This window comes from Cotesia typhae, unplaced genomic scaffold (genome assembly GCF_013202065.1).
Source record: "Cotesia typhae breed Kobodo isofemale line unplaced genomic scaffold, CoteBio_Ctyphae contig_5, whole genome shotgun sequence".
In the NCBI taxonomy this organism is placed as follows: domain Eukaryota; kingdom Metazoa; phylum Arthropoda; class Insecta; order Hymenoptera; family Braconidae; genus Cotesia; species Cotesia typhae.
In genome coordinates, this window is record NW_027423757.1 from 3,752,977 (window position 1) to 3,776,626 (window position 23,650).

Genomic DNA, 23,650 nt, shown 5'->3' on the forward strand with positions numbered 1-23,650 from the left:
TTATTTTCGGAGCCAGACACATTTAGTTTCATTGTGATCGTTGTATCGAGCGCATCATAATTTTACACGTGCTATTTTCTTGAAAATGAGTGATCAATCTTCATATTCAAATAAAAAAGGAACTCACAATGTTCCTAAGCATCGATCAATTGCGAAAAAACGCAAGTTTACCGGAAATAGATTTACATTTGAGCAATCTACTGCGAATACCAGTACGTCCGCAGAAAAGTTATTACAAAATAATGACAATAATGTTGTGATTGACCCATCTCATGGATATTGTATTTTGCAATTTTTATCAGTTTTTAGTGCAATTAGTAATTTAGTGGTGTGTAAAACCTGTCAAAAAAAAGTTACTTTCAATCAAGCAAGTTCAAGAGGCCTAGGGTTCAAAATTGCTATTATTTGTGAATGTGGCAATTCGTATATTAATTCTGGACCAATGATTAATAACGCATTTGAAATAAATAAACGTATTGTTGCTGTGATGCGTCTATTGGGCATCGGAATAAATGGGATAAATTTTTTCTGTGGATTAATGGATTTAGCATGCAAATTTTACGACCAAACTTTTGCGGGATGTTTTACGAATTTACAGATTGCAGCCGAAACTGTTTGTAAGCTCAGTATGCAGCAAGCTATAAATGAAGAAAAAGAGCTTACATTAAAGAAAGAAAATTCGGAGACAAATTTGACTGTTAGCGGCGATGGTACCTGGAAAAAACGTAGCCATACTTCCCGTTTTGGAGTAGTTACGCTGGCAGGAAAATACAGCAAGAAAATTCTTGATTCATGCGTAAAATCTACATATTGTCAGAGTTGTGTTTTTGGAAGAAAAAAAAAGATAGCGAACCTGAAGATTATGAGGAATGGCTATCATTACACGATGAAGAATGTGATGTCAATCATAAAGGATCTGCCTCAAAAATGGAAGTGGATCGTGTAAAAGACATGTTTGGTCGTTCCATTAGTAAATATGGTGTAAAATATACCCGCTATATTGGTGATGGTGATAGCGCTACCCACAAAGGACTTATAGATTTGAATCCTTATGATATTCCTGTTGCTAAATTGGAATGCTATCTACATGTGAAAAAAAGAATGGGAACAAGTTGCCGAAGTGTAAAGAACATTAATAAGAAATTAGGAGGAAAAAGTAAAACATCACAAAAGTAAACTGTAAATTTTATAAATAAACTCCAAAAATATTATGGTTTAGCAATTATGAGGAATCAAGATAATGTAGATGAAATGTATAAAGCAATCTGGGCAACATTTTATTATTTCTGTTCAACTGACAAAAACCCAAATCATAAAAATTGTCCAGAAGGCGCTGAAAGTTGGTGCGCTTATCGCCGCGCGGAAGCTGAAGGAATCACTAGTACATTTAAACACGATTACCTCCCACTGGATCCAGAAGTACAAGAAGCTATAAAACCTATTTATGAAGACTTATCTCGATATGAATTGCTTGATAGATGTAAAGGTAACAATACTCAAAACAACAATGAAAGCTACAACGGTTTACTTTGGCACTTTTCACCCAAGCATCTTCATAATGGCTTCAAAACTATTGAATTGTCAAATAATTTTGCAACTGCAATATTTAATGACGGTTATTCGTCAATTTTGAAGATATTCAATGTAATGGGAGTGATAGTTGGACCTGCAGCAAGAGATTTTGCGGCTCTTAAGGACGACACGAGAATATGAATCGCTGATTATCGCCAAAGGGCTTCTTCAAAAGAAGATCGATCATCTCGAAGAAAAGCTTCTTCAGCTGAACAAGCCCTTTTCGAAGAAGAGGAAGGTGTATTATATGGCCCTGGAATAGCAGATTAGCTGTAAATATGATTTTAAACCACTTATAACAGTGGAAACGATCATTTTATCTTTAAACGCGTTTTTCTCGAAACAGCATTTTCCGAATTTGCTGCAGTGATTACTCAAAAACAAATGATCCGATCACTATCGAATTTTTTTTACATGTTCTATATATAGTTCTCCGTACAATGACCTATCGATTTTTTGATCTGATCAAAAATCGAATTTTCGCAGGCCACAAACGACCAAAATTTTAGGTAAAATTCGACTATTTTTTTAAAACGCCGCCATATTGTCAATTTTTGATTTTTTTTTTTTTATCGTAGGTCATTGTACAGACAATATTATCTAGTTTAACGAGATATTTTTTTTTAGATTTCATCCACGGTGAAGGCCGGAATCACTGCAGCAGTGAAGGACCTTTTTTTTTTCGCGCCGTTAGAGATCGACGATAACTTAAAAAATATTTAATTTTTTTCTTCAAAAATTTCATTATGTATTCTTAAAACATGTATAAATATATTCTTAAAATTTTAAAATAATTGATAAAGTATTTTTTTTAATAAAAATTCCCAAAAATCACGTTTTTTTTAGGCCGTTACACTAGGTGTGCCCCTTAAAGTTTCAATTAATAAAATTTGATATTTCAAATGTTAAAATGGAATGTGTTAAAATAAATAAATAATAATCAATTATTAATAACAATTAAATGATACTGCACAAGCAATTAGACATTAAACATTAATAAAAGAATATAAATATATATATTATATATTATTTACAAGATTTTCTGCGCTAAAAAATCTTTTCGATATTTTTCTCAATTACAATCGAAACGTTCAATTTTTAGAAAAAAATTTTTTTTTTCCTATAAATTATAATAACCAAATTTTTTTGTCAAATCAAATCTGTTAGCGATTAATTTAGTTCAAATTGATATTAATCTGTTCGTTGTGTTCATATAACTTGATCGTACACTTGATGATTTATCACTTCAAGTCTTTATCAGTCTTATCTGAGTTAAAATACGTCATTACTATTTTTTATTTATTTTCATTAGTATTTCAATTATTTACGGCGTTTTGTTATAAAAATGATTGCATACTAAAACTTATCAGAAATAATAATTATTAATATAAATATTAATGGCAAAGACGTAAAAAATTTCATTCTGTTATTTATACGACTAAATGATAAATCTTTGATTTATCAACTCGTAGTATCTCTAATATATATATATATATATTGTTAATATATATTATATAAATGTAAAAAATTATTAATTTTAAAATTAATTTTCTTGTACTATAAGACGTCCTCACTACATTAATGATGATCCACTTAATAGATAAATATAAATAATTCAAACTTGAACATACTGATCATCATCAGGATCAGCACTGTCTGTATTATTAAAATGATCTTTTTCTCTGGATAATGTATTGTGAATTTTTTCATAATTAGGATCATCATTTTGTTTGGATTTGACTTTTTCGTATCCGTCAACGTTTAATCGTGTCTCCGAATATGAGTTAACTTGTTCGTAGGGTGGATCGGCGATTGAATTTTTAGTAACACTCATGTACCTAACACTCTCATAATTAGGATCACTGTGATGTACGGACTCATAATTAGGATCGGTGTCGCTGTCACCTGGACGGCAAACAGAAGCATAATTAGGTTCGCCATGATCATGAGGCATGCTTTCGTAATTTGGCTCGGAGTCAGTGTCTCCATCGACATCAGCACGCCGGCGAAGTCTTACTTTCTCGTAGCCTGGATCTTCACTGCTGGCATTGCTTACTTGGCGGTGCTTAAAAGGTACAGAGTAAAACGATAAAACGTCTATACCGTTTCTTATACTAGTAGACGGCTGAGAGATAAGTTTCGAGTCTTCAGTTCGGGAATACGGAGGCCTGAGCATCTCATAATTAGGATCATTGGGTTCGCTCACGGAATTTATTGTCCTCTGTGTTATTGTGCTCATTGGCTCGAATACATGATCAGGAGTCACGCGATCTAACTCGTATTTCCTCGCGACAGCACTGAACTCAATACTAGACTCGAGATTAAGAATATCTGGCGGAACAGACGCTCTAATCTCTAGTTCCCTTTTGTTTATTTCTACAGAATCGTGACTTGACCATGAGGCTCGACTGATCTCTATGAGATTAAGCTTCTTTCCTGGAACTTGAACGTCATTTACTTGCACATTAGCTCCTGAGTGTTCTTCTTCAGATTCCCGTTTCTTTTTCAGCACTTTAGCATACATATCTTCGACAGATTTACCGGGAACGAGACACGAGTGACTGAGCGGAGCTTGATGATCATCTGGTTTTTTGTGTTGCTTATCAATGAGAGCATACACGTCTGTTGTTCCTTCAGGTAAAGGCGGTGGGGGCGGTGGTAACGGAGAGTTAGCTTGTCGCTTCTCAGGTTTTGGAGATCCGGGGTTAGCAATCGAACTCGTCGCACTGGAAGACGAAGCCTGACGCGAGTGTGCATGTGCGACGTGCCGAAGACTATCAACACTGGGTGGCTGGGGCGCAGAAAATACTACTGGTTCCTCAGGAATTATCCTCGGAGGTGCTTGATGAAGCAGAGCTGGTTCTCCATGTACTACAACTCGACTTTGTTCGCTGATCATCGGCTGAATTTGCGCATAAGTTTCGCTACCGCTGGTATAAATTTTTTCTTGTTCATCAATAGCTGCGTACATTTCGTCTGAATCATCGGACACAGTAGCGTAATGCGAGTCTTGAACAGGCCGAGAATTTTGTCGATTTTGATGTGCAGCTTTAGTTTGAGCAATTATATTCGCAAGAGGTTCACGTACACTGATACTGGTGTATCCTTTATTAGAATCTTGTGAATCTCCGCTAAAGTGTTGCGGCGGTCCATTGTGTTGAGGTTGCGGAGGCCGCGGTAAAGGCATCAATAATGGTGGAGTCATATAAGGCAAATCTTGGTTCGCTTGTACGCCTCCAGATATAGCATTTGCCGCCTGAATGTCACATGTCGTTACTTCGGTGTTGAGCAACGAATTGTGTGACGATGATCTGCGTGTTCTAGGCGGTGCCACTGGATTTGTTGGCTGACTGTTCGACGTACAGGCAACGTTGTCCGTAATCTGACTAGGATTTCTAAAACTATTCTGCCGATTAACTTCAGGCTTCTGGACACTTTGTACTTGTGCGTACGGGTGTTCATCTGGCGTCGAATTTAGAGTATTTAATCTTGCATAGGGTGACACGCTGTCATCTTCCTGCAACGACGAAGATTCTTGCGAGCTTGTTCGCGTCCCTCTCTCATTATCTCGCTTAGAGTTTTTATCTCTTACCGTGGCATACAATTCCGACGAGTCGTTTATTATTTCAGCGGCTTCGTAGATTATATCTTGAGGATTCGAACTAATTCCATTTCCATCAGTACCCACGTTTCGATCTTTTGGAATATCAGGTAGACTTCTGTTTGCTCCACTTGTTCTAGACAGAAAAAATATACAATAAATTAATAAATTTATTCATCAATGGACAAACTACCATTTACTAGAGAGTTTTGTAAAAATTAATAGAATCAGCGACAGTTTATGAGGTTACATATTCCAAGATAAAGAAATTAGTGGACCACTATTTTAAAATTAGTTTTGGTAGAAAACAAAAACCATGTAGGGAAGCACGAAAGATGAAAGTAGTTATGATAATGATTAAGTACAGAGATTAGCAATCATTAAATTATTTTAAGTATTAATTAGCTTGTTAAAGGGTCATGGGGAAAATTATTAATTGATGGTAATCGTCAGGCATACAAGGGATCATGCTGCCATGCCAGGTCATGGACTTGGCACCTTTTTCCACCGTCCACAGTGTCTTGGGTAACAACTGGTGTGATATCCGATAATGTTGGCTGGCCATCGTAATCGTCATTATCAGCATGGGTGATTGTTACCATACCCGGTAGTCCCAGAAACTCGCTCCTGTTTTTACATATTTATGTTGAAATAATAATTTTATCCTGATTTGAGTATCCAATTTATTATAAATGGGATCAAATACTAACTAAGTGTTATTAGTTTATTAAATTATAATAAATTAATGATAAAATAATGCATACTTGTTTTCACCGTGTCTGCAACTGCATATACAAGCAACAATAAATCCAACAAAAGACAATAATGTTGCGACAGAAACGACCCAGTAACACCAGGCGCTTTGCTCATAGAAGTCATCGTACATGGTCGTCGTCATCATAAAGTTGTTAATAAAAATTAACCCTACAAGAGTTATAATTTAACAATCACATTTATTAAATAAGTAGTGATTCATACGGTTATAAATATGACTCATCTTTCTCTTTCTGCATACCGGAATAGTAATATTGGAAACTATCTCCACCAATTCCAGTCACGTATCATTTTTTTAAATAAATAACTGTTTAAACAAACACCTATTAAACAATCAAATAACTCAATTAGTTATAACATTGCTGACAGTAAACGTCAATGATCATTTTAAAATAAACTTCTGGTGTTATCTTACCAAGTAAATCGTCAGTATCTAGTGTCAAAGGATTATATTGTTATAAAAAAATCATACTGATGTTACAATATTACACAAACATCCAAGTAAAAGTTTCAACTATACATAACCTCCGGATTTTCATGTTTAACTAAAGAGCACAAAGATATAATCATCCTAGGAAGATGATTAACCTCGGGTTTGTTCGAGATGGTCGTGCTATCAATTTTACGTGGTAGAGGGAGAGGGATGTAAATCCCGAACAAACCCGAGTTTCATTCTTTTGGTGGGACGATGACACTGAAGTTTACAGACATTAAAAAATTTTTAGAATTCTATAACAACTAAATTATTATAAAAAAAATTCCACATGTGAAAATTAATAAAAATTACAAGTGAAAATTTTTAAAAGCATTTTTTTATTGTAATTGATTTGTTATTAAAATTTTTTAAACTGACAGCTGACGGCTAACTTCAGTATTATGTGATAACACTGAAGTTGACAGACATTAAAAATTTTTTTAGAATTTTGTAGCAATTAAATTATTAAAAAAAAATTTCACATGTGAAAATTAATAAAAATTATAAGTGAAAATTTTTAGAAGCATTTTTTTACTTTCTTATTGTAATTGATTAGTTATTAAAATTTTTTAAATTGACATTTATATATATATTGAAGTATATTATATATTAAAGACAATTATATATTGAAGTGTTTTTTATTTCTCATCTGTTAAGACAGGTAATAATTATTTAATTTACTTAATTTAAAAAAAAAAATTCCTAAAATAATAAAAAGATTTAATCATATAATAAAAAAATATTGATAAAATTTTACCGCCTTTTTTTAAAAAACAGTTTGTCATTTTCACTCATAAATTTGTCATATTTGACACTTACACATTAAAAAAACATCTATGTTTCTCCTGTAGTTAATATTTACGTTGTTGTAAGTAAAAAATTCAAATTATTAAGACAATTGATTTATTTTAATTACTTACAAGTATCTATATACTACATGATAATAATAATAAAAAATAATGTTCGATACATTTTGATAATTGTTGTTTGTATTTTCAGTTATAAAAAAATTCTTAGGGCCAATTTATAAAAATGGCACAGTGTCATCCACTGGTAACTCGTTTAGTTGCTTCATCAGTGACAGCAGCAACACAAGCAGGAAAAATAATTCGTGAAATATTCACACAAGGAGATTTAAATATTATTGATAAAGGAGTAAATGATCTGCAAACTGAAGCTGACCGTTCTGCACAAAGTTGTATTATAGAATCGCTGAGCAGACAGTTTCCTGATATTACGATAATTGGAGAAGAGGGAACATCCCGATGTCAAGTCCCACCAGAGTGGATCGTCAATGATTTAGATCCAGATGTAATGAAGGTTAAACTTCCTGATTATCTAGAAAATGTTTCTCCGAAAGACGTATGCGTTTGGGTTGATCCCCTTGATGGTAACTATTTTTAGTTTTAATTTAATTTTTTTTAAGTACTTATCTTTGAATTATTGAGTAAACATAATTATTTTTCGATGTCTCTCTAATTTTAAAATCGAAGCCTTAAATCAAATTAAATTAATGCTTAATATCATTGTATTTATCATTGCGTTAAGGGGGTATTCTAGTCTAGAAGCATAACTTTCAGGTAATTTTTTCAAGTGCCGTAAAAAAAAGGCAATCACTATTTTTACTATCCATTTTTTTTATAAATTATTTATTAACATTACAATAATCCAAAAAAAAAAAAAAATTACTAGTAATAATATTAATTTACTAAATAAATAAATGCCTAGGTACTTCTGAATTCACTCAAGGATTAGTAGACCACGTGACAGTGTTGGTTGGTGTAGCGGTTGGGAAAAAAACTGTTGGAGGTGTAATTCATCAGCCTTACTATAAAGATGTACAAAAATCTTCACTAGGACGTACTTTATGGGGTATTGATAAAGCCGGTATTGGTGGTTTTAAACCGATTCCACCACCATCTGGCAAACGAATAATCACTACTACACGGTATTAATATTACCTTAAGAAAAAATTTTTTTTTCCTAATATTTAAACTTTCATGTTAATGTATTTTATGTTGGTGGTTTATAAAAAATTTTAGATCGCATTCAAATAAAACAGTTCAAGCAGCTTTAGACGCAATGGAACCTGATGAAATTATTCGAGTAGGAGGTGCTGGTCATAAAGTAATGCTCCTATTAGAAGGTAAAGCAAACGCTTATGTATTTGCAAGCTCAGGATGTAAAAGATGGGACACTTGTGCTCCAGAAGCAGTGTTAAATGCTGCAGGAGGTACTCTCACAGATCTCAATGGTGATCATTATCCGTATAACGCTGAAACTGAACATCCTAATACTAAAGGAGTATTGGCTACAGCTCCTAGTGAACAGCATTCGTGGTATCTATCACGCATTTCCGATCAAGTGAAACAAGAATTGTAATTTTAATTGTATTGAATATCACATGAAATTAATTAAACTAAAATGAAGTATTTTTTATCAAGCTTTAAGGAAAATTAATGTTTTTTTTTAAAGAGAAATTTTAAAATTATTATACATACAATATATATTTTAGTGATTTCAATGAGACATTACACAATTTGAACACATGTACCTATGTACGAAGTAGTTATGATACATAATCGATTGATTTATTCATAGAAATTGCATTTACTTGATCAGTTTAAAAAAAAAGTAACATAAATAAATATTAATTTGATTAATGAGCTTTAGGCTTTGCGCTTTTTACTTTTTTTAATTTTTTCAGTCCATTTATATTAGCTTTTAGTAGATTCCAGTATGCCTGCTGGAATTTATTTACATCCTTGGAATGAATCTGCAATAAAAATTTATGTTTTTAGTTTTTTCATTCATAAAAAATTATTTATAATTTATAACATTTGTATGATGATTGTTTTGTTTTTCATTATGATTATCTATGTCGTGACAAAAAGTATCTTACGTTAAAGACAATTTTCAATGTAAGTGAAAATATTAAATACTCAAATTTTTTTTTCTGTAAAAGAAGCAGTCATATAATACTTTACTTTATGTGTATGTAATGTCTATGAAGATTTCTAGAGAATAAGTTTATTAATTTCTATTGTTACACCCGAGTTTCAAATTAAATTTATCTCGAATAATTGAGTATTAAAGTAAGGCAATTATTATGAGGCTGAAGTTAGTAGACACTTGACAATCTTTTGATTTTGCTTAAAAAATAAACTAGGCATAGAAAATTATTTATAAAAATCTCATTTATAATTTTTCAATAAAAATTTTCTTGCTATAATTTGTTTGTTAAAAAAATTCTAAAAATGATCAGATGTCTCTCAATTTCAGTATCATCAATTATTATAAACAGAAATCCTACAATTATTTGTAAAAAAAAAAATTTGTGATAAGAAAATGTTAAGATTAAAAATTGTTAAATAAATTTTCTTATAGATAATTCTAAATTGATCTGTCTATAGCAATCAGTAGATTAAATTTTCATATCCAACTAGTATTGTTTTTCATATCAAATTAGTACATCATAAATATTAAACTTACAACAGTAGAAATTTTTTTCGAGTGTAATTTAGCTCGTACTAAACAGAGATACTCTGTTGGTTTTGGTAAAGGTGGGTTGCCTTTTCTGGGTTCCGGTTTGTTATGACCATTGACTGAAATGAAATATTTATCAATTACCTTTAAAAATTTTTAAAATAAATCAATTAATCAAAGCTTACATCTTTTAATAGTTACAGCTACAGAACCTGACAGCCGTGACTTTTCAAATAACCTAGTGAGTTCACTCAAAAACTGTAATGAAGACCATTGTAATTAATTAATAACTATGTATATACCAGCAGTTTATTTATTTTTTAATTTGTTAAATACTTTACCACATCATTTTCTAATAAAACCATTCCAGTAACATATGTCTCGACTTTACGTCGAGAAGCATGTACAACAAAAATTAAGCTAATTTATAGATAACTAAATTTAATTTTTTAGGTTATGTTGCAATTGACAACGACGACAACGCAAATTACAATAAACATGAAATATTTAACTACAGCCACCTGTGGTCGATTTTGAATTTACTTTTTCTTTTTACCATCAATGGAACCAGAAGAGAGAATTTGTTTTTTGAGAACACACGAGGGTCCTAAATTAAGATAACAAAATAAAAATACGAAACTATTTCATTCAAATTCAATTTTATTTATTTTTTTCAAATAATTAAAGTTAATATTTTAATAATCTCTCAATTAATTAAATTAAATAATTAGCAGAAGTTTAAAAATTTTTTTTTGTTGCAGAAAAAAAATGGAACCAAGTATCAAAGTTGAAATAACCAGACATAATGAGTGTATATTTAATAATTCAATAAATATTTCAAATTACCATAAAATAGATAATTTAGTCGAAAACTTGAAAGTGATGCAACGACAAGTCAATGACTTCTTGACAACTTTAGTTGAAAAAGACTCTGGCAAAGGTGAATGTACGCACTTATTGTTCAATATATTTTTTTTAATTTCTGTAATATACAAATAATAAGTTTTTATTGATAATAAAATAACTAACTATGTAATAAATTATAATAGGTGAATCTCAAGAATTATCCAGTGAAGATGACGAAGAAGATTCAAACGATGCTGACACAATAGACACTAAAAAATGTAAATTCAAGTAATTCATAGACTGGTTTTAATAAGCGAACCGTTACAAACAACTTGTGTTGCAAAAAATAAATTATAAGTGTTGAGAGTACCAGAATAGTCTTTTATCTATTTCTCTTCCTCATTTTTACCTTATCTATTAATTTTTTTACAAAATATTGTTGCAATAAATGTAATACCTATATAAGTCCGTCAATACAAAATCAAGACAGTTGTTTATATTGGTACTGATGCGGTTTATGTAGTTGTGTCTGTGTAGCGACACACACTCTAATCATCTGTGATGTCAAGACAGCTGTTATCCTTGTAAATAAAACCACAGAACGTCAGTATTTATACATCATCATTCCGATACGATAATTGCATTTCAAACAACTGGTAATGTTCTTCACTTATCAATATTTTAATTATTAATCTTATCAATCTGAATTTATGATTTTTTATTACCTTTATTATATTATACTCTAACTTCATAGGTTAGAGAATATTTTTTTCTAACAATACTAAGATATTATATAAATAATTATTTTTTTCCAACTTGAGTACTTGAACTAATTAGCTGAAAAAAAAGTATAATATTGAAGTTAGCAGTCAGCTGTTAATTTAAAAAATTTTTTTAATAAATCAATTACAATAAAAAATGCGTCTAAAAATTTTCACTTGTGACTTTTATTAATTTTTATGACACTGAAGTTGACACTGATATTAAATTTTTTTTTTTAGAATTTTATAACAATTTAATTATTATAAATAAAATATTATTAAAAAGTTTCACATGTGAAAATTAATAAAAATTACAAGTGAAAATTTTTGGAAGCATTTTTTTTTGTAATTGATTTGTTAAAAAAATTTTAAAAATTAACTTTTATTAATTTTTACATGTGAAACTATTTAATTAAATTTTTTTATAATAATTTAATTATTATAAATATCTAAAAAAATTTTTTTATCTGTTAACTTTAGTGTCATAAAAAAGTTGATATTTTATGAAAATTAACTAAGCAGGCAGTTGATCATTTTAAGAATTTTTGTAACAAATAAATTATGGCAAAAAAAAATTGACATTTAGAAATTTTAAAAAATTACAAATGCATTTTTTTTAAATAATTTTTTGGAGCAAATTTATTTGTTAAAAAAAAATTAAAAAATTGTCAAGTGACAGCTAACTTTAATGTCATTGATATTTTAAGTGATGATTTTTTAAATAATTATGAGATATAGTAATTTTTTTTTGTGAATTTATAGATGAAACATGTCATCAACATTATCAAATCAAGCTCAATTGAGATATATGGTGGAGTGGTTTCAAGAGTGGTCCGAAATGCAGCGTGGAGATTTTTTAAGTGTACTCATTGAACGATGTGGACCTCCTGATTTGGTGAATGGACTTGTATCTGGCATCGAAGGTTTGGGATGCAATAAAGATGAATCAACTAGACCACCAAGTTTATTTCAATGTCGTGTAAAACTCTTCCAAGAGTGGAGCCAGAATTGGTCCCAGCAGGAGAAAGACAGCTTACTGACTTCAATTAAGAATATCGATCCTAAATTTGCTGAAAAATATGAACGAAGACTGACAACTGGCAGCGTTGAAGAAGAAGAATCGTAGATTTTTTTTTTAAGTTTATAAATCATAATTTATTATTTTATATTATCATTTTGAAGATGTTCTTTTGATTTAATTTAGAAAATTTTGTTAAATATTTTTATTTTAGCGCATGTAGTTTTTTTAACATCTATCTAGTCTGCTGTCGTGTCGCTTTATAATTAAAAAAAAAAAAAATTCATTCCAATTATTTATAATAATAAACATTCCATATGTACATATCATCATTAATCGACTGGCAGATTTATATATTTATAACCGATAAAATTCCATTAAATAATAATAACGTAGGGAATTATTTTAAACAACAATAAATAAATTAATTGGGTATATATTTTATAATATTATAAAACATACGTAATATAATAGTACATAATGGTTTTATGGAGTACATTTTATCTACAATGACAATATCTAAATCTAATTTTTTAAATATAGTTATAAAGTACGTATATACATACATATTTATTATATAAATATATATATATATATATATATATATATATATATATCAATATCGTATGTGTATTGATTAGTACTAATTCTTTTAAATATCACAGCTTTTAAAAGTATATCAGTTCAATGTGCCGTCTGTTGTTTTTTTTTCTTTTCAATTCACTTATGTACAAAAATTAACACAAAAATAGATTAATTTAAATTTCTTTCTTAATTGTTACTTGAATAATTCCATAACAAATAAAATAAAATAAAATAAAGCATTGCTAAATCGTTAACACGTGTGGTAATATTGACATTAAAAAAAAAAAATTACAATTATTATTGAATTGCTGATTTTTTTTTTTTTTTTTACTCGTATCAATAATTAATTATGTCGATTATGTTGAAGCCACTTGGTACAAATGGATTTAATGGCAGATTGACCAACACTATCAGCTTCTTTTAAGATTCTTCGGATATCTTGTGCTCTCGAATGCTTAACAGCTAGAAGATAAGCAGCTTTAAGTTGTTTACTTTCGATGTAACATCCAATTTTTAATTCAATATCTATGATAAGTCTTATGAGAGAATCTATTTGATCTTTCGGACCTGGATTTGTTTCAGTACGTGGGCGATCTAGTAGAAATTTAATACAGTTAACTAATACGCGATCGGATATTGCATTAGAATTCGGTGAACCGGAACTTCTACAGCATTTAATTAACTGTTCTATTGAATTTATTTTTTTGTCTAGCGCCAGTATGTGTCCAACAAGTGAATAAACTTTTTGATGATGAAGATTATAATCCTGCATCACCCGAAAAGCGATACCAAAACCTTCTTCAACATTTCTTCCGCATAAAATAGCCAGTACAGCTAAATGCGTTCTTTCTTGCTGATTACCGAAGAGAGTTGGCGCATTTCGTGGTTGCAAACCTTCACTGTCCATAAAGGAAAGCTTGCTGAGAAATTCATTGACAGATCTTCCCTCTTTTTCACACGATCCCAAAAATTTTGCGATTTCCATTTGCCGTGAAATGGTATTTATATGCTTATCAATTTCCGATGGATCCATAAAAAATGAACTAACACTTTTTTTTTGTCGTTTGTCAAATATTTCGTCTTTTTCACTGTGCAATTCAGCTTCCAAGTGCCTCTGTGCGTCTAAAAGAAAATGACTTCTCATGGAAATATCTGCGTAACTACTGGCGTCTATAACGTAAAATCGTATGCAAGTCATAGCAGCTCTCACATAATCCTTCATAAATAATTGAAGTTGGTAAAGAGTATTAAATAACTGTTTTCTTTCTAAATTATGACAAGTAAATAACAAATATTTCTTCCATGATAGGAGACTTGGATCTTTGGATTTAATTGCTGTGCAAAGATTTATCATTATTCCGCTGCGAAGACAACCCAAGAAGACAACATTAAAAAATAATTCTGGATCTATTTCATTTTCTAATATATAAGATAAACATTTATTCAACTCTCGGTAACGAACGAAAAATTCTAAAATAGAATTATAGCTGCCGTACATTAATAAATAATATAAACTTTCTTGATACCGAAAATTATTAGTATTTGAATTAAGCTTAGACACAGTGTAATTACCATAAGATATAGCTTTTAAATTATTCAGTGTATTCAATATTTCTTGTGCCATTGAACTTTTCGATGGCATTGGTTGTTGAGAATACTGATCTGTAGAATTAGACACTTCGAGAATTTGTAAAATTTCTACCAATAAAGGCGAATCTTTAGTAGGTCGGATTTTTAATCCTGTTCGAGTTCTTGTCTCTTTTTTCTCCGAATTTTTATCGCTTTTTGATGATCCTTCTCCAGTATCACTTGAGTACGAAAGTAACACCCAATCTTCTGGTACATAATCTTCTTGATTAACTTTATCTAAGCAGTGTGAAAATTTTTCTCGCGCCTTTTCGTAGTAACCGACTTTAAGGCATGCCTTGCCCCAAGCTGCCCAAACACCCTGAGTATCCAAACCAGATTTAGTGCTGACATTTAACGCCAATCTCCATTGTTCCTTTTCAGTCAATAAATCTCTCAATCGCCGTAAAGTATGATCATTAAGATCATCCTGTGGAATCAATGATAGACAATCAGATGAAACGAGAATATTAATAAGATCAACTTGGGATAAAAATCTATCACAATCAGTTAATCCAGTATTGAGCCCAAGTTTTGCGCATTTAACTTTAGCAGCCAGTAAAAGTGATTTTATCATTTTAATAATTAAACTGTGATCTATTTCAGGATTTACTCGGCCTTTTTTATCTGGATACAACAATTTCTTCATTTCATCACAACGATCAAGAAGAAAAGTTGCGTATGTTTTATGATCTGAGTGTAAATTTAATATCGCTAAACACAGAGGGATATTTGGAGCGTATTCGAAGCAAAATTCTTCTCTCAATGTTCTATTGTGAGCTTCTTGAATTGATAACCTCCAGCAATCGAATGTTTCACTGCTAGGTGCTGATGAAGCACCTTGTGCCTGCATTGCAGTTTGTCGTTTACAATCATTGCACACACGTACAAGAACTGAATCCGCGTATCCTGGCACTCGTATTCGCTGACTTGAACAATTGGCACATACCACTCTACCGCATCTTCTGCAGTGATGTCTTCTGTTGAACATGGAAAAAATAACAGCTTTACAACAGCTACATTCCCGGGCTTTATCATCTGGAATCCATTCTTCTCTAGTTGGTATATTTACAGGCATAAGAAACTCACCACTTTGACTCAAATAATTTTCTTTAAGCTTGTTGCTATCGGTGTCGCGCTGTATAGCCACCCGAAAGTCTAAAGATTTTTGTGCATAAAATCTAATAGTATAATCGAATTCTTCACGTGTAATACCGGCTGAATAAAAACTTTCAGAACACGTTTTTAATATTTTTTGTAGATTATCAAATTTACAGTTCATGAGTAATTGCTCAAACATAAGAAGTGGTTCATTAATTAAATGAATATAGAGTGGCCTGTCTCGCGGATCTAGTTGCTCTAAAATTTCAACTCCTAATAAGCCACGTTGATATTTTTCAAGTTCTACAGGTGAATTATCCAATAAATATTTAATAATAAATTTCAATGAATTAATAGACTCTAATTTATCAATAATACCATTGCATAATTTAATCGATAAACTTGCAGGTAGTGCACACAATAATTGCCGTGCATGTTTAAAATTATCTTTTTCATTTTTTAATAATCCCATGAAAAGATCTTGTGAAACCAGACACTGAATTTCAGACGAAGGCGTTTGATATTCCATCCACTCTAAACATAATTCGTACTGATTAGCATCGATTAGTGATTTTACAATACGTGTTGGATCTGTTTTTTCAGTCCGATAAACAACATTATACCAATTAACTTGATCTGTATTGTCATCTAATTTACAATAAATAAACATTTTATCAAAAACAAGAACTCTACAGAGAATTTCACTTATCTCAGACCTGCAATGTGGTGGAAGTTCATCAGTATCTACATGATTTAAAACGTGACGAAGTGCCTCTTCACATACTCGTACCGGCCAAGTTTTTACTTTGGATAACACTACTTGAGCTAAAACATAAATGTCTCTTATCTGATATAAATACTGCAAGATTTCAGTAGAATTTAGATTAAGCTGAATATTACTGATCAAACACATGAGAATTTTGTCTCTAAAACTCTGGAACTCAGCGTTTCCCATTAACAGCGAATCTGGAAGTGCGTCAAGCATCGTTAGACATTTCTTCAACTCACGATTTTTTAAAAGAGCTTCAAAATAATCCCACAGTTCAACTGTCGACGAACAATTCAGTAAACCAGCAACTGTTGAGTTATCTTCGTAAAGGGTTTTTAAACTTTGTGCCCAAGGTGATTTAAATAAATTTTCCAATACTGCAGTACGATCCAAATTATCACAGCTGCTGTCACGAATCGTTGGGCTCTCTTCGTGAATTCTTTGAACAAGATAAGATAGAAGCCAGCAGTGGCCTTCCAAGTATTGCAAAAGTGACGGTTTAATTACTCTATTTCTCCAAAGTGACGTACTATCTTTATCATTTTTATTATTATTTTTTTTATCACAATCAGTTATTGGTTTTTCATCGCTATACTTAAACCGGATGTCGTATAAATATTTGAATGATTCATACTCTATATTTTTGTCAATACTCAAGTATTTTTCCATTATTGCTTTCGATCCATTGGTGCTGATTAGAAGATCTTCATATTTTTTAATAAGCTTCGGAAGACAAACAATACTTTCTTTATCTTGATTTATATAATTATTGAGATAATCATGAACTGTTGTATTAATTTCTTCATTTAAATTTTCAGGGTGATAAATTTTAATAATTGGAGATCTTTGATATTCGTTAATCATTGCAAATATAACCCGAGGATCTAGTTGTAAATCTAAATCCTGCCAAGCTGGTTCATTGAGTTCTTCTGGATATTCAAAATATAAAAACTCGTCACTGCAAAGTGGCTGTCCAAGTAATTTTGATCTAAGAGTAAAGATACTAACGAAACCAAGATCGCCTATTTCATAGCCAATTGTACTCAATGACACAGCGTGTCTTAAATCACTGGTTGGTGGGCCTTTACTCCAAATTTCTATAATTGTATGAAGCATAATTAGATTCCAGATGTTGAGGAAAAATGCCAGCGTATGATCACCAAAAGATAAATAACTCAAGTCTAAATTAGCAAAGCTTTGTGTTTTTTTTAGAATTTTCTGAATACTTTCTGTCTTTGACAAACTTTTCAAATCTGTTCCTAAAATATTTGACGAATCATAATCTGAGTCTTTGATAGCTTGTATCAGATCTGATAAAATACCAACAACACATTGATTAGGATCATGCATATCATCATTAATGAATTTGTCAACGATTTCATATTTATTTAAAACAATAATTCCCCATCTGGTGTTTTTAATCTCAAAATTATCCAGATTATCACTACACAATAACTTGGGACAGCAGTTTATCAAAATGCAGTAAGCTAGATTAACTTGCAACTGATTAGCAACAATTTCGAGTGTTTCTAAGTCAACATCTAAATCAAATATTTGATAACCGATGTAAGAGTCAAGTGAATTTTCCAATAGAGAAGGTTTCATACCGATCGCATTAATATCTTTAAATGGCGGTGCAATTGATCTTATTAATTCTAAATGAGCATTTAATCGATGTAAATATGGTTCTCCATTACTGCAAACCGATAAAATTTGTTGTAAATCATTTTTTAATTTTTCCTCTTCATTTGTATCCTTGATAAAATCTATTAGTTTTGTTTTATTTTCAAAAATAGTTAGCTTACGCGCTAAATTAGACCAGTAATCATTTTGTTCCCGATATTCTTTCAACGAAAATGGTATTCTTGCATCGCATAGTATATTAACTATTGATGTACCTTTTTTTTCATGAAACAGCTGATAAATTGTCTCAAAAAACTCATAATATCTCGTATTAACAAGTTTTTTATTGGATTTCAAATGCTTCATTGCGATTTCTGCAAGATTTTCAGATGTTAAACTATCTTGGCTCATCGTCAGCGCCAGATCGAGTGTCACCAACGTCATTATGTCTTTGGCATTACTGGAATCAGAACTCAATTTTATATTAGACTCTTGTGATGCTAAAAATGTTTCAACTTGACTTGTCATACGTGTTGTTTGGATACCATCTTTAGCAGCTTGGCGAATAAAATCCAGTGTGGAATGTTTAGTATCTATTTTTACTTCATTTTTCGGTAAAATGAGTGTCAATTGTTTCGCAATATCTTGTCTGAATGCACGTATTGCTTGTGAAAATAATATTTCACCTGCCAAATGATTGTTTTCCATGTTAAAAGTCTGTAAAAAAATAAATAGTATTAAATAATCATGAAATTATATTGCATATATTTACTGAGGTTTGGATTAATTATTTTTATAAATGTACAATCTTTACGACTTCCCGATTATACAGTTGCGTTAAATTGAATTTTTTTTTTTACAATTTATGAATAATTATAAAGTGAATTGATTATAAAAAAAATTAATTATCAGGTTAAATTTGAGGATCATACGTCGTTTATTTTTTCATTGGATAAATTTGATGATGAATATAAAGACGAAATGATTAAACCAGCGGATTTAATTCCTTTTAAGTTAAAAAATGTCAATAATAAGAAATACGACTCATTGCACTTGCATGTTCAGCGTGATAATCGACGAGCTGTCGATAAAGAACAAAAAAATTATAAAAGATTATTAGAAATGTCGAAAAAAGCTGAGAAAAATGATTTTATTGAATTGAAATTGATTAAAAAAGTTCAAAATAATCTTGAAAAAGTTAATTATTTTTTTTGTAATTAAAATCATCGATGCTATGGAAATCTGATATAATTTTTTCTTTGAATTTAATTAGAACAATTTAAAGTCTAAAAATCCAAGAGGATTAAGAGAGCTCGAGAAATCCACCACAGACTCAACAGATTACGAAGTTGATTACCAAGGAGAATATGATAAATCTGTCATCGTTCGGTCAAGCAATAATAGTGGTGATGAAAAAAATTTGCAACCTGTTAGTGAAGAAATAGAAGAAGCCTATGACTACGAGCTTCTTAAAGCTGAGTATGAGCAACAAAAGAATGATTTTTTGAATAAGAATCAGACTTTTAATTTTACGGATGATGGCCAACCTGAAGATACACCAAAAGAATTTCTTAAACAATTGGTTCAATTTAACAAGCCACGAAATTGTACCCAAGAAGAAATAGAGAAATTTGGGATTAAATCATTCGAGTGCTTAACTTTTGATTATCAGAATGCGATAAAAAATAAAACAAGCTTGAGTGTTTTATTAAGACGAACATGGCAAGTTATTAAAATATGGTTTTTTATTTATGTTTGTATTGCCATACCGTGTTGGTGTCAAAGAGGTATGATAATTTTTAAATTAAATTTATTCATTATTTGATATTCTTTAAAGATAACATCAATTAGGTTGGTGCTGCTGTTGTTTTCGATGTGATTTCTGTTTCCCTAAACGAAGAATTAAAAGAATAAGAGAGTATTACAATAATAATCCACCGGGTGTGTTAACCGAGGGGCCAGATATCGACCCAGAGCAGCCATTGATATATAAACCAACAAAGGCTGAGAAAAAAGCCTATCGCAAATTAGAAAAAGCATTGCAGAGAGTATAAATAATGATTTATAATTTACCTCTATAACGCGTTGAGCCTCAGTCAAATTATCTTTCCACAGACATCTTAGAACCAGAGTTTCTTTTGAGGCCAGCATGTAACTGAGAGTAAATTCTTTGACTTGTTTTGAGCTTTTTTCATTCGATGTGTCTTCACTTTGCGATGATAGCTTTTTTACACGTCTACGACGCTTGCTATTTTCACCAGCAGCATTCCCCACTGAACTACTTTCCGAACTTACGTCAACATCCGAACGTAATTCTCCCTCATCGGATGAACTTTCATCAAACTTATATAAATGTGAAGTTCTCTGTTGATGACCTACTGAATTTATTTTACTTTTAACAATACAAGGATTTTTATTTTGTAATTCAGAATCCGGTAGTCCTTGTTTTTTAAAAAATTCTGTATTTGTTAATAATTGTAAACGCCACGACGCATCACTGAGATATCTTTTCATAGACGATATTCTTTTATCAAGTTGTTCTATGTTTTGTGCCGCCTCTGAATCATTTCTCAATCTCGCGTACTCGTTATCAATTACAAAAATACAACGATTAAGATAGTGTAATTTCTCTCGTATGGCATACTTGTTGCAGATGAAACCAGTTTGATAGTAATATGAATTTTTATAAGACGGCAATTCATCATTGATATTATCATCCTCATCTTCATCCTCTTGATCCGATGGATTTTCAATAGTTGTGAAATCTTCATGTCGTATAAATAACATTGAAAAAATATTTTCCATAACTTCTAAACGTAATTTTAATGAATTAAGATTATTAATATGTTTCTCCATACAATTGTAATGCTCGATAACTCTATTAAATTCAGTGTTATAAGAATTACAAAGTGTTATTGCTTTTAGCGCGCTTAACATGGCATAGTAAGCTCGATAAGTCATTTTCGAGTGCTCTGAATCCTTCAGCAAAGGATAAACATCTTTAAATAATTTATTATGTATATTTGGAACGTACGTTTTTATGGTAGACAGTATAGAGCATGACTGAAGATGCCGAAAAATTTGCCTCACGTTGTAATTTTGATGAATTGAACCAGATTTTTTGTTGTGTTGAAAAAAATCATCACGACTTTTAATAATCCACTCTAAAGCATCTACATGACTTTCTAGAGTATCTTCTAATTCCTCCATACATTGATCTTTTGAATATTTAAATTTACAATTTTTTAGTAAAAATCTTAGAGATTCAGATGTCGTAGAGCTTTTTTTCCAAGCTTCGTTGTTGGGCGAAAATTGTTGTGCATTCAAACAATTATCAATACATTTTAACAATAGCGGTAACCAAAGATTATTTAATACAGGATTTTTTAATAATTTTTCAACTTGATTGAATTGATTATTTATCATTAGCCCGTAACAGATCTCTAAAATATCTGATAACCAGTGAATTTTATTTCTTAAAACTCTTATAAATATTTCATTGGCATTTAATGACACATCAGATGATTCATCTTTAATATCAAAAACAGCTGAGCATATTTTATTAATATTATCTAAACTATCAGGAGTTTTATTCCGTGCATAATGATCGTCACAAAATGTATGCCACATTTTAAAGTATTTTAAATCTCTACGTGAAAATAATGACAATTCGATGTCTTTAAATTTACATGTTTTGACTAACATTGGCCATAGCCACAATTTCAATTCCTCTTCTTTTGAGTCTGTTATTTCAAACTTTGATAAAATAGACAACAGTGTCGCTAAATGATTGTAACTTATCAAATTTATATTTTTTTGGCAGTTTATTAATCCATTGGTAGTTTTATTGTTGTTTGTTGAGACGGATAAATTTTTAGCTTCATTAACTATTTCTCTAATAACTTTAATATATAGATCTTGAAGCGCTGAATCAGTCATGGCAAATGATGTTGACCATACACAGAGTAATTGATCTATCACCCATTGCACAAATGCTGGTTTATCCCACAAATGATCTTCTAAAAATTTTAGACTACATTCAGTAATCTGCGGATAAATTTCATCAGATTCTTCTTTCGATATTGCTATCAAATCATAAAGCTTGAGCAATTCCTAGATAAAATAAATAAACAATAGTTATATATAAACGTACACATACTTGATCATTGAAATGATTAAATAAATAAAGTATAAAAAAAAATTTTACCTGCTCAACAGTTTCAGGTACATTATTGTCAATTAAATGTAATGCATTTTCAAGTTGTAATAAATTAAACTGATGTTCCGTAACATTCTTATTAGTCAACATTGCCAATAGTTTGTGAATAATCCATGAAGAATTATTACTATATTCATAAAAACTGAAAGTAAAAACACATTTAATAGTTATGATTCATTTGATTATAATAAATAATCAGTGTGTTAGCATATAATCTCATTGCATTAAATAATTTATATTAAAGCTGTGTATTGTTGTACTGTACTATCATTATTTACCCTATTGATCTACATAACTCAATTGCTGCGCCATTATTATCATTTGACGATTTACCATTGTTTATATTTATTTTATGGGCTACATATGCAGTGTACCATAGTCTTGAAACAATAAAATTTTCTAACTTTGTTAAATTTACGTTTTTTGACATTGTTCGTTATCATTCCACAGATCATAACACTGCCAAAATCTCTTACCACGTTCTAACACACTTTTTATTATTGTTATTACGTTTACGTTTAAATTATTAAGTTTCAAAGACACACGCGTTTGTTTAGCTTGTAAAACACTGTAGCGCTCACGTGCGTACAATAAAATAGTTTGTAGTAAGTGTGTCTATATACATACATACATTAAATATATTGATAAATTATAAAAAAAAGTTAGAACAAATATATACTTGTTCCAACGAAAGAGTATTCGCTGAATCAACTTCTCTTGTCATATATTTTTATAACCCCACTATTAATCCGAGTCACACTCTTTCGTTGGGATAACTTTACACGCATATCATAAATTTTCTTCATTTTCAGCTCAGCAGAGCAAAGGTGACGCGCACGTCTTACTACGCTCAAAAAAGTAACTCTCACAACAAATATTGAGGGAAATTTGAATTTTAGAGAAATATATATATATATTTTTTTTTCATCAAGTAATTTTTTTAGTTTGAAAAAATTATTTTATGTATAAAAAATACTTTTAATTAATTTTAATAACTTTCATGATAATGAGGCTGAAGTTAGAAGACATAGAAAATTATTTATAAAAATTTCATTTACAATTTTTCAGAGCTTCTAAAGATTAAATTTTTAAATAAAATTTTTTTGCTATAATTTGTTTGTTAAAAAAATTCTAAAAATTATCAGATGTCTCTCAACTTCAGTGTCATTTCGTGATATCCTTTCTCTAAAATAG

The 23,650-nt window shown here is 30.4% G+C and overlaps 6 protein-coding genes across 14 annotated transcripts; 3 read left to right on the forward strand and 3 right to left on the reverse strand.

The window, feature by feature from the left end:
• Positions 1 to 2,569: 2,569 nt before the first annotated feature.
• LOC141531294 (uncharacterized) lies at positions 2,570 to 6,498 on the reverse strand. Of its 4 annotated transcripts, none has more exons than XM_074249011.1 (5): positions 6,363 to 6,498; positions 5,938 to 6,270; positions 5,633 to 5,800; positions 5,165 to 5,309; positions 2,570 to 5,089 (listed from the first exon to the last, which is right to left on the reverse strand). In XM_074249011.1, exons 2-5 carry the CDS (start codon positions 6,072 to 6,074, stop codon positions 3,188 to 3,190), a joined length of 2,352 nt encoding a protein of 783 aa, XP_074105112.1. In that variant the 5' UTR covers positions 6,075 to 6,270; positions 6,363 to 6,498; the 3' UTR covers positions 2,570 to 3,187. The 4 variants fall into 4 exon arrangements, with proteins under 4 accessions (XP_074105112.1, XP_074105110.1, XP_074105111.1 ...); XM_074249009.1 differs by having other exon boundaries at positions 2,570 to 5,309; positions 5,938 to 6,097; positions 6,189 to 6,270; positions 6,363 to 6,496; XM_074249010.1 differs by having other exon boundaries at positions 2,570 to 5,309; positions 5,672 to 5,800; positions 6,363 to 6,495.
• A 441-nt stretch (positions 6,499 to 6,939) lies between these two features.
• Positions 6,940 to 8,847, forward strand: LOC141531295 (3'(2'),5'-bisphosphate nucleotidase 1). 2 transcript variants are annotated; one of them, XM_074249013.1, is made up of 4 exons: positions 6,940 to 7,083; positions 7,422 to 7,812; positions 8,151 to 8,370; positions 8,465 to 8,847. In XM_074249013.1, exons 2-4 carry the CDS (start codon positions 7,455 to 7,457, stop codon positions 8,802 to 8,804), a joined length of 918 nt encoding a protein of 305 aa, XP_074105114.1. In that variant the 5' UTR covers positions 6,940 to 7,083; positions 7,422 to 7,454; the 3' UTR covers positions 8,805 to 8,847. The 2 variants fall into 2 exon arrangements, with proteins under 2 accessions (XP_074105114.1, XP_074105115.1); XM_074249014.1 differs by lacking the exon at positions 6,940 to 7,083 and adding an exon at positions 7,191 to 7,290.
• A 63-nt stretch (positions 8,848 to 8,910) lies between these two features.
• Positions 8,911 to 10,882, reverse strand: Srp14 (signal recognition particle 14). 2 transcript variants are annotated; one of them, XM_074249019.1, is made up of 4 exons: positions 10,755 to 10,882; positions 10,094 to 10,166; positions 9,915 to 10,027; positions 8,911 to 9,198 (listed from the first exon to the last, which is right to left on the reverse strand). In XM_074249019.1, exons 1-4 carry the CDS (start codon positions 10,755 to 10,757, stop codon positions 9,082 to 9,084), a joined length of 306 nt encoding a protein of 101 aa, XP_074105120.1. In that variant the 5' UTR covers positions 10,758 to 10,882; the 3' UTR covers positions 8,911 to 9,081. The 2 variants fall into 2 exon arrangements, with proteins under 2 accessions (XP_074105120.1, XP_074105119.1); XM_074249018.1 differs by lacking the exon at positions 10,755 to 10,882 and adding an exon at positions 10,250 to 10,387.
• Positions 10,492 to 12,819, forward strand: LOC141531296 (uncharacterized protein C14orf119). Of its 3 annotated transcripts, none has more exons than XM_074249017.1 (3): positions 10,492 to 10,593; positions 10,670 to 10,854; positions 10,958 to 11,123. In XM_074249017.1, the coding sequence occupies exons 2-3, from the start codon at positions 10,677 to 10,679 to the stop codon at positions 11,044 to 11,046; spliced, it is 267 nt and encodes an 88-aa protein (XP_074105118.1). In that variant the 5' UTR covers positions 10,492 to 10,593; positions 10,670 to 10,676; the 3' UTR covers positions 11,047 to 11,123. The 3 variants fall into 3 exon arrangements, with proteins under 3 accessions (XP_074105118.1, XP_074105116.1, XP_074105117.1); XM_074249015.1 differs by lacking the exon at positions 10,492 to 10,593 and adding an exon at positions 12,278 to 12,819 and having other exon boundaries at positions 10,713 to 10,848; positions 10,958 to 11,410; XM_074249016.1 differs by lacking the exon at positions 10,492 to 10,593 and adding an exon at positions 12,278 to 12,819 and having other exon boundaries at positions 10,715 to 10,854; positions 10,958 to 11,410.
• A 270-nt stretch (positions 12,820 to 13,089) lies between these two features.
• Positions 13,090 to 23,157, reverse strand: Sptz (zinc finger FYVE-type containing 26 spastizin). 2 transcript variants are annotated; one of them, XM_074249006.1, is made up of 5 exons: positions 22,735 to 23,157; positions 22,445 to 22,598; positions 20,311 to 22,350; positions 16,746 to 18,954; positions 13,090 to 16,670 (listed from the first exon to the last, which is right to left on the reverse strand). In XM_074249006.1, the coding sequence occupies exons 1-5, from the start codon at positions 22,884 to 22,886 to the stop codon at positions 13,462 to 13,464; spliced, it is 7,764 nt and encodes a 2,587-aa protein (XP_074105107.1). In that variant the 5' UTR covers positions 22,887 to 23,157; the 3' UTR covers positions 13,090 to 13,461. The 2 variants fall into 2 exon arrangements, with proteins under 2 accessions (XP_074105107.1, XP_074105106.1); XM_074249005.1 differs by having other exon boundaries at positions 13,090 to 18,954.
• On the forward strand, positions 19,219 to 20,291 carry LOC141531452 (uncharacterized). The gene is made up of 3 exons (XM_074249289.1): positions 19,219 to 19,296; positions 19,511 to 20,024; positions 20,089 to 20,291. Exons 1-3 carry the CDS (start codon positions 19,219 to 19,221, stop codon positions 20,289 to 20,291), a joined length of 795 nt encoding a protein of 264 aa, XP_074105390.1.
• Positions 23,158 to 23,650: the final 493 nt, after the last annotated feature.